Source organism: Physella acuta, unplaced genomic scaffold, assembly GCF_028476545.2.
Source record: "Physella acuta isolate Inbredline_101_S28 unplaced genomic scaffold, ASM2847654v3 ptg000398l, whole genome shotgun sequence".
NCBI classification, from domain to species: domain Eukaryota; kingdom Metazoa; phylum Mollusca; class Gastropoda; family Physidae; genus Physella; species Physella acuta.
In genome coordinates, this window is record NW_026731917.1 from 447,512 (window position 1) to 461,473 (window position 13,962).

General features: G+C 30.8%; 2 protein-coding genes across 3 annotated transcripts; one reads left to right on the top strand and one right to left on the bottom strand.

Moving 5' to 3' along the window:
* Positions 1–28: 28 nt before the first annotated feature.
* On the bottom strand, positions 29–7,618 carry LOC131942263 (dihydrolipoyllysine-residue acetyltransferase component of pyruvate dehydrogenase complex, mitochondrial-like). Its single transcript, XM_059302024.1, has 12 exons — positions 7,422–7,618; positions 5,329–5,414; positions 4,797–5,023; positions 4,384–4,671; positions 4,049–4,195; positions 3,879–3,964; positions 3,602–3,745; positions 3,357–3,438; positions 3,188–3,268; positions 2,592–2,666; positions 2,381–2,460; positions 29–1,126 (listed from the first exon to the last, which is right to left on the bottom strand). The coding sequence occupies exons 1-12, from the start codon at positions 7,553–7,555 to the stop codon at positions 997–999; spliced, it is 1,560 nt and encodes a 519-aa protein (XP_059158007.1). The 5' UTR covers positions 7,556–7,618; the 3' UTR covers positions 29–996.
* A 2,026-nt stretch (positions 7,619–9,644) lies between these two features.
* On the top strand, positions 9,645–13,523 carry LOC131942267 (MORN repeat-containing protein 2). Of its 2 annotated transcripts, none has more exons than XM_059302033.1 (4): positions 9,645–9,775; positions 11,568–11,657; positions 11,941–12,184; positions 12,806–13,523. In XM_059302033.1, exons 1-4 carry the CDS (start codon positions 9,769–9,771, stop codon positions 12,909–12,911), a joined length of 447 nt encoding a protein of 148 aa, XP_059158016.1. In that variant the 5' UTR covers positions 9,645–9,768; the 3' UTR covers positions 12,912–13,523. The 2 variants fall into 2 exon arrangements, with proteins under 2 accessions (XP_059158016.1, XP_059158017.1); XM_059302034.1 differs by having other exon boundaries at positions 12,028–12,184.
* Positions 13,524–13,962: the final 439 nt, after the last annotated feature.

Here is a 13,962-nt window from a genome sequence, read left to right on the forward strand (position 1 = left end):
AATCCAAATCATTTATAAGTTTTTTAAATAAAATTTTCAATTGTTTTATTTCTTAAATATTGTCCAATTTATGCATAAAATTTGACTACACAATGTAAAATGTTTAGTTTAAAAAAAAAAACAACCTGCCAAATCATAAAGGTGAGCATCTACCATTCATTCATATCCATGTCTGCTTTACTTTACCACATTGTCCACTGGATACATTAAGAAATAATATCCAGTGTAACACACAACAGTTTCCTGACAGCTTCTACACACACAAAAAATAAATCTATGCATGAACTTGTATACTTTTTCAATTTCATAAAACAAGTGAGTATTACGGCACATTCCTTCTATTATCTTAACTACTGTTAAATAATTTTATAGGTATATTGGGGACAGTTGAATTTTTGTTTATTGCATAATTAACAACAAACTAAATATATATTTTTTTAGAGAAAATATATCAAGCAACTTGATCTACTACAAGTATTCAAATTAGCATAGGTCATTCCTGAAGATCTAGAATATATACATGCTCAAGTGACATAGATCATGCTTTCTGGTTGCACGTTGGTATTCTATTTTTTAACAGAATAATGAATCAACAGAATCCTTATTCACAACAAGTATAATGAAATCTTTTATTTCTTTCTTCAGGATTGTAACCTGAGATGCAAACTTTACTTACTGATACTAAAATGAGATGACAGTTTAAAAACTTTTAAAAATTCAACTGTACTAGGATCTGTTAAATTAATTTTGAGCAAAACTAAGTTCAAATACTTTTAACAATCAGTACAAATATTTAATAAAATAGAATTGATTACAATAAATGAAAAAAATAATCTAGCAAATTCAACAAATAAGTCCAGTTTCTTATGTTATTTTTTCTTAGATAACAATTGCAAAGACAGTAACAGTAAGAAAACTAGTCATCTAATATTTACGACTATGGTTAGCTGTGGAGAACGTAACTCATAGTTAGTTGTTTTAAATTAAAACATGTCCTTAAAGTAGCATTGATTCAGGTTTCTCCATCAATTGTTTGAACTCAGCAAGCCATTGTGCTCCAACAGCACCATCTACAACTCTGTGATCACAACTGAGTGTCACAGTCATAATATGAGCAGTAGAAAACCTGGAATAGTACACAAATGTTAACTTTGTAATGATGATTACAAGAAAACTGTGAGCTTTAAAAATGTTGATTTAATGTCTACATTCTAGTGGTAGAACTAAAAAAAAGAACATTGATAAAATATTAGACAAAGCTTTTAGCAACAAAAGAAAAACATCAGTACAACAATGCTTTTACAAAAAGTTGATAAAAATGATACATATATAAAAGTGAAAAGGATAAAAATGATACAAATATAAACGTGAAAAGAACCTAAATTTCAGTGAAGTTTACACAGACTGGGTAGAAAGCAAGAATAAAGAACATTGCATTTTTCTTAACACAATCATTTCATTATACCATCAACAATTCAGATCTTAGGTCAAGTTAAACACCTTGTGTTAATAACAGAATATATTTAAATCTAAGAATAAAGTAAGTAAAATATATCTGAAGATAAAAAAATACAGTAACAAAATTGCTTAAGAAGATAATCTATATAAAAGTTATCAAAGTTAATTCTTGGTTTTATAAATAAACACACTACTGTTCAGATAACTAATCCAGATCATTTAAAAAAGAATGCCAACAGGTGCATTACTAGCTTTATTTCCAATAAAGCACACAAGTAACAACATCAATTTCAAACGCAAAATTAAAGTGCAAACAATTATAAGCCCATCTAAGTCTTACCTAGTGGAGGAGGGCACAGGTTCTGGTGATTGCCACCACCATTTCTTCTTATTCTGTTTACTAAATAGTTCATTAAAAATGATTTAGCAAATTATTACGGCCCTTGTTTATTTGAGTAGCAAACTCTACTGACAGAATTTTTCATTAATTTTGAAAGCTTGTGTGCTACATTTGGAATAGGCCTGTTGGCACATATATTGGCAAGGTGGTATACACCAAATTTAAGGATAATTTGGATTGGCTTACTAAAACATTTTTTTTGTGAATCTTTTAAAACTTTTACATTTATTTTTACAGCAGTTTCTATTTATTCAGTGAATTGATTTGTTAATCTGATACATTAGTGAGGGCCTGACTTGACTAAAGAGTGTCAAGTTAAAATAAATAATAGTCTTTTGCTAAAGCTCTTAAATTAGTAGTGTCGTAAATTAATTCCCTGATTTTTTTTTATATATATAACTGTTGTTTTCCAATAACTTCCTCTTTATTCACAAATTGTTCTTGAAATTACTTTTTTTATCAACAGATTTCAATAACTCCTCCCTGTCCTCATAAACACTAATATTTTATCTCAATACTTACTTAGGTTGAGATCCATCTGCCACAGCACCATCAGCTACAACAACTCTCTGTTCAGCTCCCCCTACTGCTAAAATACATGCCTACAAATATATGAAGTCACAGATTGTAACCAAATCAAATATTTGGGATTGAAAAAGAAATGTCACAAAAATTGTTACCAATTAAAATTAATGATATTAATACAATTAATTTTAATTCTGGATCAGATTACCTGTGGAGGGTTAATCACAGCAGCAAAGTTCTTGATACCAAACATGCCAAGATTTGAAATGGTAAATGTGCCACCCTGAAAAAAATAATGTATTTGAGTCCATTATACTTTACTGTACTATGTGCCAGAATGTGCCTAACATTTTCCATATCTGGTACTGTCCCATGTGCCTGAACAGTGCACATTACTTTGATTTCCATATAATGCTAGTCTAACTGGCAGTAAATTTCATTTACATTTTTTCCTATTCTTTCATTAGCAGTCAATTTTTTTTATACTAATTTTTAAAAATAACGAAGGCAATAATTAGTGAAACTATAGCTAATTAAAATGCCTCTGAAAATGAGACATGTTACAAACGTTACATAAATAGTAAATGCGATATAAAAAAGTAAGTAGATGCAGTGATGAGTTTTTGTAATTTTTTTATTAAAATAAAAATAGTAAAGGTGTCAGTATTTTTAATGATTTTACCCTGACATAATAAACCATGACTATTTTCCTGCTAGGGTATATGTGAATTAAAAGTGGTTGACTAAAATCCTAAAGATACATACTTAAATGATACAAAAAATGATCAATTAAAAAAAAATGACCTGATATTCTTGAGGTTGAAGTTTTCCCTCTCTAGCTTTGGCAGCCAAGGCTGCTACATCTTGAGCTATTTGTGAAAGTCCCTGGAAGTAAGTCAGCACCACAATTAAACTATTGTATTCATTAACAAATCCCACCAACTTTATATCTGCAACAATATACAAACTTTACCTTTTTCTCTGCATTAAAAACAATTGGTGTAATAAGACCTTTGTCTGTAGCAACAGCAACATTGATGTCCATTGTGTTATATCTGTAAAGGTTTCAATAACTCTTGTAACCATTACAACATATTAGCTACAAATTGAACACTTAATTTTAAAAAACTACTCTTTAAAACCATAGTTTCTTTCAGAAATAGATGTTAAAAAAGTATAGCCAAAATGAGATATTTTTTTAAGTTTTTAAAAAGCAACCTTCTTATGAAATCACCCATCCAGGCTGAATTAGCCTCAGGAACTTTTTGACACGCTAATGCAGCTGCTTTAATAATAAAATCGTTTACAGAAATTTTGTTCATCTTTCTCTTTTCCAATGTGGCATTCAAATCTTTCCTAATGCTGAACAGAAAGAAAAACTAGCAGTGAAATGGTAACAAGTATGAATCAAAGTTACAAATATAAAAATATAAATGTGTTAATTTAAAATGTTCTAGATACTAAGTGAATATAAAATATGACAAATGTAACAAACCTAAGAATTTTGTCCACATTAATTTCAGTATTTAGGTAGTAATGTGGTATTGTCTGTTTTGATAATGTTAAACGTTTAGCTATAACCTGAAAAAAATATTTTTAAAACATTTATAAACAGTGTACAATGAACAGCTAACTAGGTAAAGAAAAGTATGTTTTATAACTTACCTGTCTCATGTTACTTAAAGGAATATCAGTGAAACTTGTTGAGCTTGAAGGCATAGCTACAGACAAACTGGGTTCTGCTACACCTGGTTTGGCTGACAAAACATCATTTGCACGAATCTGTCCATCAGGACCACTACCAACAATATTCTGAAACACACACAGATAAATGTAATCAATAATTTTTTTTAAATGAATAATTCTTTTAAAAAACCTCCATATAATATGTAAATAAAGAAATATACAAAAAGTTAATAGATATTTTACTTTTTGTAAAGGTTTAAGCTTTTTCATTAAAATAAAAATCTAATTTGTAATGAACAATAAAACTGGCCTACTTTAAGATCTATCCCCTTTTCTTCAGCCAAAGTTCTTGCTAAGGGTGTGGCAAACACCCTTGATCCAGGGGCAGCAACTGTTGCTGACGCAGCAGGGGCAGAGGGGGTAGACCTTGCAGGAGATGGTGTTTGGGGAGCTGGAGGTGGTGGTGTTGCCTTGGCCACAGGAGGTGCTGGCTGAGGGGCAGCTGTTTTTCCAGCAGGAGGTGGCTGATCATCCGAAGGGCTGGGAACATAGTCTTTAAATGCAGCGACATCAGATTCTGAGCTTACGATAATGCACAACAGCTGCAAAGATATACAGAGTAGAAGTGAGCAAAACTAGCTAGAATTTACCAGCACTTTTGTGTTGCTTCAAAAAGTGAAATGTATTAGTATAAAACTAAGATACATTCTTAAGAAATAATATTTACCTTGCCCAGTGGTACATCTTTGCTTCCTTCTGGTACAAATATTTTGGCCAGATATCCCTCATCACCTGATTCAAATCCCATGGTTGCTTTATCCGTCTCAATGTCTGCTAGCAAGTCACCCTCAGACACTTTGTCTCCTTCCTTTTTTTGCCATGACACAATTGTACCGGATTCCATTGTTGGTGAAAGTGCAGGTAGAACAATTTTAACATGTTTTGGGTAGTTACCTAAGAAGTCAAAATAGTTGTTTAATACAAATAAAATAACTTTGAAAATGTGATAACCTCCACTACATAAATCTTTCACAACCTGACAAGAAAGACATAAAACATTTACTAATTACAAGATTCATTTCTTGAAAATAAATTTGATCACCCTGCAACCTCCCCAAGTAATGCTACATCTCATACAGTTTTGATAAGGACAACTATTTACAACACAACAATGTCTATTTAGATAGTAGTTAAACTAGAGATTTACTATTCTGCACAAATAAACTATATTTACACACACAAAAATTAATCACACAAACCTGAACTATAATACCTCCTAGAGGATTTATATTCTCCATGACTATTGGTAACTCCATCTTGTAAAGAAAATAATGAAGTTTTTGACCTAAAGTGAAGAGATTAAAACAGCATTAATATGTTTCTGTTTCAAACTGCAAATAAAATGCTACACCACATCTAGAAAATATAAAAACTTAAGTCTTTCTCTTGGCCAATGAAATCTTTATCTCATTATTATCGTGTGTAGCAAGTGCGTTGGAAAAGTAAATATGCTAATTATTAATAATTATAAAACATTACCAGGTATTGGAAAGAACATTTTCATTTTGGTAGCCCTATAACCACTAACTAATGTGAACTTTTAAAAAAAACAGTGTCAGGACATTATTGTGAATGTAATATATAGCCTACTATGTTATTGAGGTTTTTGAATATTGTCTGTTGCAGAGGAACCAATAATGGAGGAAAATTAGTTTACAGGTTTTACATTTATATTTAGGTTTAAGGATGGAGTAGCAACAGATTTCTAATAAACAGGAAATTTATTTTACCTTAACAATACTAGATCTATATTTAAGAATACATTTTAAGACTATTAGCAGTAACTTAAGAGGCTGATTTAGTGGTATTCACATGCAAGCTAGGCATACCCAGTGTAGGTGATACTATAGGGATTGGATTTAATGAACTTTTTGTTGGTAACATAGATGACTGGTCTTATATATTAGCCAATCAGAGATGGCATGTTATGTCATATATGACCATCATGGTCCAGCAGGCATCAGTAGACCTACCCTCCTTAAAACCATTATGTAATCACCACGCAACTTAATCCCTTTGTAGGTAACATGGATTGCTGCTCTTAGATTAGATCTCAACCAACCAGAGATAGCATCTCTTATGTAATTTATGACCCTAAGGGTCCAGCGGGAAGAACATAGGGGAAATCAGTACAGATGCTCTCCCCTCAACATTTCTCACCTCCATGTCATGTTATGTAATGTATAGCACACATGGCTTATCAGGGGAAAACATCAAGGCAGATTAGTACTACCCCTTTTTACAAGCAAGAATCTTAACTAGGTTTACTAATATGCCTACCTTAAAGTACTAGAATGTAGGCCCTATATAGACCTACAACTGTATAAATTGTGGACTGAGTCCAATGGGGCCCATTGATAGCTGGTATCATTTAGTGTGTGTGTACACAGCATTAACTAGTTTGGGGTTAGAAACTAATGATTTTTATTGTGGAGTTAAAAGTCTAAACTGGGAGAGAAAGTTTAATGCCCCATAGCCAGGCTACATTTGCCCCAAATGCTGATTTTGGGGTATGATAGTATGGCTATAAATGCTAAATTAGACCAACTTAAAGTAAATTTAGTAACATTTAATATAATTTTTTTTATTGTGTAAGATGCTTTAGAATATTTTTGCATTATTAATTAGAACATACTTGGATTAGTAAAAATCATTAATAATGTACAGGTGCTAAAATTATAGGCCTACTTGGTATCGTTAGCAGCTTAGTGTCCTAAGTGAGTATTTACTACATACATCTATCCAGCTAGGTCCCTAGGCCAGCATAATAATAGGCCCTACTCCTTATTTACTTTTTATTGGCCCTATCTGCACAGAATTTCTTAACAGTGACACTGACAGATCAGTAAATAGTAGTAAATACTAATAAATAGTTCCAGATAGTAATATAGTTACTTAAGTTAGTAACTAGATTTAGATCTAGATCTAGTTACTAGTCTAAGTTAATACTTAGACCTAGAATCTAGATCTAGATAACATATCTTTGTAAAAGTTTCACTCAAACAGGCTCAACACACACTGACTGGACTGACAATTTCAGATTCATGAAAAACACAAAAGTCAAGTCAAACCGGTAGATCTAGAATCTAGATCAGATTGTAATAGTCTACAATACAGAAAATTTAGATCTTGTCTAGAAATAGTCTAGCACAGTAGATTGAGTAGTACTGTAATATTCTACTGTTAGTTAGTTACACCTGTGTAAATGTACTGGAGTGGTGTGTAGTCAGTAGCACTGTTAACTACAGAAAAGTTGATGAACACACACATTTGAAGTCGACAGACCGCTTACCTCTTTATTAAATTGCAGTGTTGAAAACTATTACTAGAGCTACAAACACATGAACTAGAACTGGCTAGGCCTTGCGAAGTTGTTCTAGGTTTTTGTCGAATTAAACTACGTAACAAAGTGTGAGAGCGAAACATGGCTATGTTTCTCCTGTGGTAGAGAAATCGTATACAAAAAGCAAGGTCAATACAACACAGGCAAATTGGTTGAGGAAAAAAAAAGTATCGAGTAATAGTATCGAATTCATTTATGAACACGATTATTTAAACTCAATATCCTAGGTCCCGATGAGTAATGTAAAAAAAACCGTGAAATTCGCCAATGCACCACTGAGATTATTTACAAAGATAAAAATCTTTAACAGGATAACTTAAGTTTAAATTTTTTGGCCCGAACTGCTCTAAGTAAATGTAATTAAGGTAGTGTAAATTTGTATAATCTATGAGTGATTGCCCCAACACTGTATGCAAATTTATCACTTCGATCCAGAGTTTCCTCCAGGCATCTCTTCGAGGGGGGGGGGGGGGGGGACGGGACTCTACCCCCCCCCCCCCCCGAGAAGAAAAAATCCGGAAGAAATACTGCTACACTGCTTCGATCTGTGTTTTTAAAAAGCAGGTCATGTCAGAAATCAGATGTTGAATTTAATCAGAATGTTAATCAGCACGTCCACTGCCCCCCCCCCCCTCCTGACGAAATAGGAAAATATATTATTCCTTTTAAAAAATATATACCTTAACCGGTGTCCATACCCCGGAAATTTAAATTACTCCCGCCCCCTCCACCGAAAACTGTGGGCATCGTTCTAAAAGTTTGCAATGAAATGAAGCACACACACACAACATAAAATAGTAACCAAACAGATGCCGAACGGAAATTATAAAGAATATTGTCATCAATTTTTACTGAGTATGTTTGCAAGACGATCTCACTGCATAATCACTTCTATCAACTATTTCATCACTCGTCTTCATTTGAACATATAACATTAAGCATATTATATAATAGTCTATTTCAAGCAGGGAGATTTTATAAGGAGATATTAGCGACGTTAAATCGACCAATCAATTTCTGTAACAATTGATTAAAACATTTTTCTAAAACACGACGTTACGTCTGAAATTCCGTTTTTAGCTAACGTTTAAAAAAAAGTGCTAAAATGCGACGTCACGATATCTGTACCCCCTTCCCCCTCATCACACATCGTCACAGAATTAGGGACCCCTCCCCTTACGAGTGTGACGTCAGTTATTGACGACCCGGTAGTCATGATAGGGGTCGACTAATGAAATATCACCTTAGAAAGAATGAATAGGCAACATGGTACATTTTTATTACAGTTTACACGATGCAAAGAAGAAAATCTCTTCTTAAAAAGAATACCTTTTACAAAGATTATGTGTTACATCACACGTGCTGATAAACCCACATTTTCGCCACCGTCGCAAAAGTGCGACCACCCCTTTAGAGTGTGAGGTCGTTTTTATTAGGGACCTTTTACCATAGCTAAAGAAAATGTACAACTGTTCTTTTCTTGTCATTGCTTTTGTTTTAAGGTTGGTTATCATGATGATATAAATGCTTTTATTTGTTATATAATTAGTCCTTTTATAGCCATTTTTTTAAAATTACGTTTTATTTGTTAAACAATTAGTCCTTATATCTAGAACTAAACTAATTTATGCAAAGGTGTTCCTCCTTATTTATAGTTATCACTATCAGTTAAGAATTGCAGAATTTTTTTTTTTGCGTGAAGACATTTCGTACAGTTAGCTGTAATCGAGTAAATTGTTAATATCGATACTAAATATGTTTGGAAAATAAAAATTTGGCTAAAATTATGCTAACAATTTAGTTGATTTATATTATTAAAAAACCCTCATTGTTTTTTATTTATTACTTTTAACCTTTATAAAGCATTAAGAATGAAATGAATCATTAATAATAAGACGTAGACAAACAGCACAGTCAAAATTGTGTTTTAACCTATATATTATTAGTTAAATCGAACTTTCTATAAGCCAAATGTTGATAATTTTGTTAAAAAAACCTTCCATCATTACGACTTTACTAAAAGTGTAACTGTTTGATTTTTTTTTCTAAGTAAATTATAGTATTAATGCCGGGTCTACGCTTTGCATTTGTACATTTATATTTGATAAGTAAGCACGCTTAATTATTGTCGAATTTTATTTTATGCACAAAAATCTGGCAAATATTGCCATAGCACCGTTTACAAATGGCGATGAGAGTTGTATTATTTTGGGGCCATAAATAGAAATTAAAATTTTAAGTACAAGATTTAATTAATACTTTGAATTAAATTTGATTAGCTGTTCTATGTATCAAGATGGGAGGTTTGTTTTATTATATATATATAAATTAGTTATTTAGTAGCGGTAGTAGTAGTAGTTAGTTATAGTTATATTATAGATCTAGTGTTATCTGATGTGTGCGTGGTGTACACACTGTAGTCTAGTAGACTAGTAGTAGTAGTAGTAGTAAGTAAACTATGTTACTATAATAGCCTAGAGAAATCTATAGTATTACTAGTAAGAATTGTAGGTTGTAGAATTAAGAGGAAAGTAGAAAAATAAGAAAGTATTTAAAATGTAACATATCTCATACCTCCTCAGGTACAAAAGTAAGTAGATCTAGATCGCGTCTAGGTCTTTGCTTCTTACTAGATCTTCTTCTTACTATTCTTAGCTATCAGAATTTCTTTCAGGTATCCTTTCAGGCTTTCAGGTTGTGGGGTTAGCTCCTATCCCAAAAATAGAAACAATTAATTAAAAATATGGGTAATCTATCGTTTTGGGTACGTAAAATCGCCCGCGATTTGTAATGTGAAAAACAGGTGACTCCTTAAATTTTAATAATTATTTCACATTTTGAGGAGGATTTATGTTTTAAAAAATTCAAAAATGTTTCCTTGATTCATTTATGTACCTGTTTTTAAACAATTGAATTAAAACTTTTCCGTAATTAATGAAGACTAGCGATGTTTCCAACAGATGCAACCATGCTCATTTACTACAGCAGCCATCTTGTCTAAGTTTTATTTTCATAAGCTTTTAGCGCCAGATTCAGGGGGAAGCCACTCTATTTTACAAATGGCTGCTGTTTATATAGCAAATCTTGCTCGCAAACACTGCTATTTAATAGTATTTAAAGTTAATTTCTGGCCTATATCGATATATTTAGCCATTGATTTAGGTTTATTATTCATTTATCTATAATATTTGACACAAACATATGACAATATAATTCTATTAAAGCCTTGACAATGAGGTAACGTTTTCGTACATAAATAGCCGCGGGCGATTTTACGTACCCAAAACGATAGATTACCAAAATATGTTCCACCCCCCCTGGAGGAAAATGTCTAAAAGAAAAACTGCTTGATATTCCCCTTGATATCCATTTGATAATAGCTATTGAATCTAAGCACAGTTGTTTAAACAAAATAATTTCAATATTTCTAAAGATTAATATTGTGCTAAACATAGTTTATAGTATAGAGTAAAGCCCTGATTTGCATTGCTAGTTGATTATTGATCACAATTCAGTGAATAACAACAAATGTTTTGGACTCTTGAACGGCGATTGAATATTTTAAAAATCATGTTCAATGTTATTATAGCTTGCTTGATAAGAAAAACGTGATATCTGATTTATATTTTTGGTGTCTAAACAAAATCAGGAAAGAAAAGGCTAAAACAGTTTGGTTTCTGTCATTGCAAAACATGGCAATGTAATTTAAATATATATTTTCTATATATAAATAGTAACATAGAGAAGTGGGCCTGACTAACATAACTACCAAAGAATGTCAAGGTTATGGTCAGGTGTTCAAAATTAAACAGACATGTCGACTCTGAGAGTAAAATCATGTTTTTATGTTATCTGTGAATGAAAACTTTTTAAAATAACCTTTTAAAATATAAAATTTCTGTGTTGATAAGCTTTAATATTAATAATTTAATTTCACAGCAAACTTTGCAGATGCTAATACATTTTTAAACTAAATTTTTTTTAATGATGATATCTAGGCCAGAAAGTTATAAAGTAAAAATACCCAGTAAGATTAGTCACATATTATAATTTATTTATTTCAACATTTTAACTTTTGAATTTATTATTTGTTAGGTGAGAAGAAAGATAAAAAGAAAGAAAAACCAGAAGTATCGTTAGATAATTCAACATGTGTTTATATTTTTCCAAATGGAGATCGTTATGGTAAGTAAATAAGATATATATGTATATATATATATATATATATATATATATATATATATATATATATATATATATATATATATATATATATATATATATATATATATATAGGCTATATATATATATATTCATTTATTTATTATTTATCCTACAATTTTTAGTATAAGATTTTGTCTTTTATATTAGAAAATAATATTTCTATATTAGAAAATTGTATTCTTATATTAAAAAAATATATTTTGATGTTTATATTAAAATTTTTAAAATAAAAAACTGTTATTAGAGGGTGAATGTACGCAGACAGATTTGGGTTCCATTGAAAGAAGCGGACAAGGAACACATATAAGCTCATCTGGTATTATATATCAAGGTTCTTGGAAGAATGACTGTATGAATGGAAAAGGAAAACTCACCCACCCATCTAATGCATCGTATGAGGGAGAATTTGTAAACAACCAATTTCATGGTTTTGGAAAATATACTTGGTCAAATGGGTCATACTATGAGGGAAATTTTGTGGAAAATAGGTAAACAGATACAAAATTATTGTCTTTTAAATAATTTATACAAATGTTTTTGAAAGCTTTTTTAGAATTATGAAGAAGTATATTTCATACTTTCCTATTTAACACAAGACAGAATTTTTTTTGTCATTTGATACTTTTATAGCATCTGTCAAAGAATACTTGAACTCAGCATTAATTCTAGTTATCCACATAAACTATACTTGAATTCTAGTCTTAGAGTTAACTCGTAAGTACATTTTTAGAATTTCCGCTTTTAAAAAATTAAATGAAATAATTTTTCTCCACGGTACTGTTTTTAAAATTGATCAATTAACCAAGGTTAATTAAGCTCCATTAATTAAAATATAAAAAGAAACTAGATATGGGTCACTTTTAATTTTTAAAATGATCAAGTTTTTTTTACCTAGCCAGTCTGTTTTAGGATATTAATGTAAAAAAGTCTTTTTTTTAAAGACAGCAAACTTAGTATGATTAGACCAAACTGTAATGGTAGTTTGTTATATGATCTGATGAAATGTAGGGTATTATTTTAGAGTTTATGAATTTTCCTCCTTACGCTATTTCCAGAAAACAATGCAGTATTAGCTTATTGTGTTTAAAGTGATTTCTTGTTTTTACTAGGTTGGAAGGAGAAGGGGAATATCATGATACAGAAGGGCAAATATGGACAGGAACATTTCATTATAAGGCAGCTCCAGGGCTTAAGTTCAAGCTTCAGCTGAACTGATCTGTAGATATGGTTTGGATAAAAGCTAAGACCTCATTTTAAATGTACATTAAACAGCTACACTGATTTGTTGATGTAGACTAAAGCTAAGACAAAACAAATGTTTAATTAACATTGAAATGTTTATATCATCTAAATATATATGGTGTAAATTTACTGCATCATTTTTTAAAATGACTTTTACAATTGTAATGCTTTTTTATAGGATTCTATTATACCTTATAGTTTGGATTAATTTAGACTATAGCTCTTGGAAACACATTTTCTACAAGATACAACAGAATAAAGTTGAAGGTTTAACTTTTTAAACATCTCCCCACGGAAATCAAAATCAACTTTAAAATGTGAATCTTTTACAATACAAAATTTATGTTTTGGTTATTTTTGTATTTTTTACACTCTTTTGTATTTTTTACATAGTGATATGTGTGAATTCTGTATTAGCTATTACATTGAAGGAAAACAAGCTGAGCATTTAGGCAATATGTTTTGAATGTTTTTCATAGAAAAAACGTACATATGATTTGAATAGAAAAATCTAATGCATTGTTTGATGTGACTGATATCATGTGATAACTATTTTATTTACATTAATAAATATTGCCTGGTGAAGTGCTTGTCTTTTAAAAAACGACATTTAGTATAGCCCAAAATTGTGACAGTTGTATAACAGAATGAGAATGTGAAGTGGTAGGGGTGGCGTTTGGTTGGTACCTGATATTATGATACTGATACAGAGTGTCATAGTTTATCAAAAACTAGTTGGCTTTATACTGTCTTTCTTGCATATCTTACATGTACTGTAAAATATTTATTTTAAATTTAACGAGTAGTTTAGTAATTAGTAATAACTAATAAAATAATCAGGCATCAAAAGAAATATTTTCACCAAAATTTATTTTTAAAAAAACATTTTGAAGTTAAAAATACCCTCATATTTACAAATACCACATAGTGTGCATAAATAATCTTTAAATATCGTAACACTGGTTTATTTGTCAGTTAACTGATAGCAATAACAACCTCATACAGAGCTATCTTAAAGCCCCAT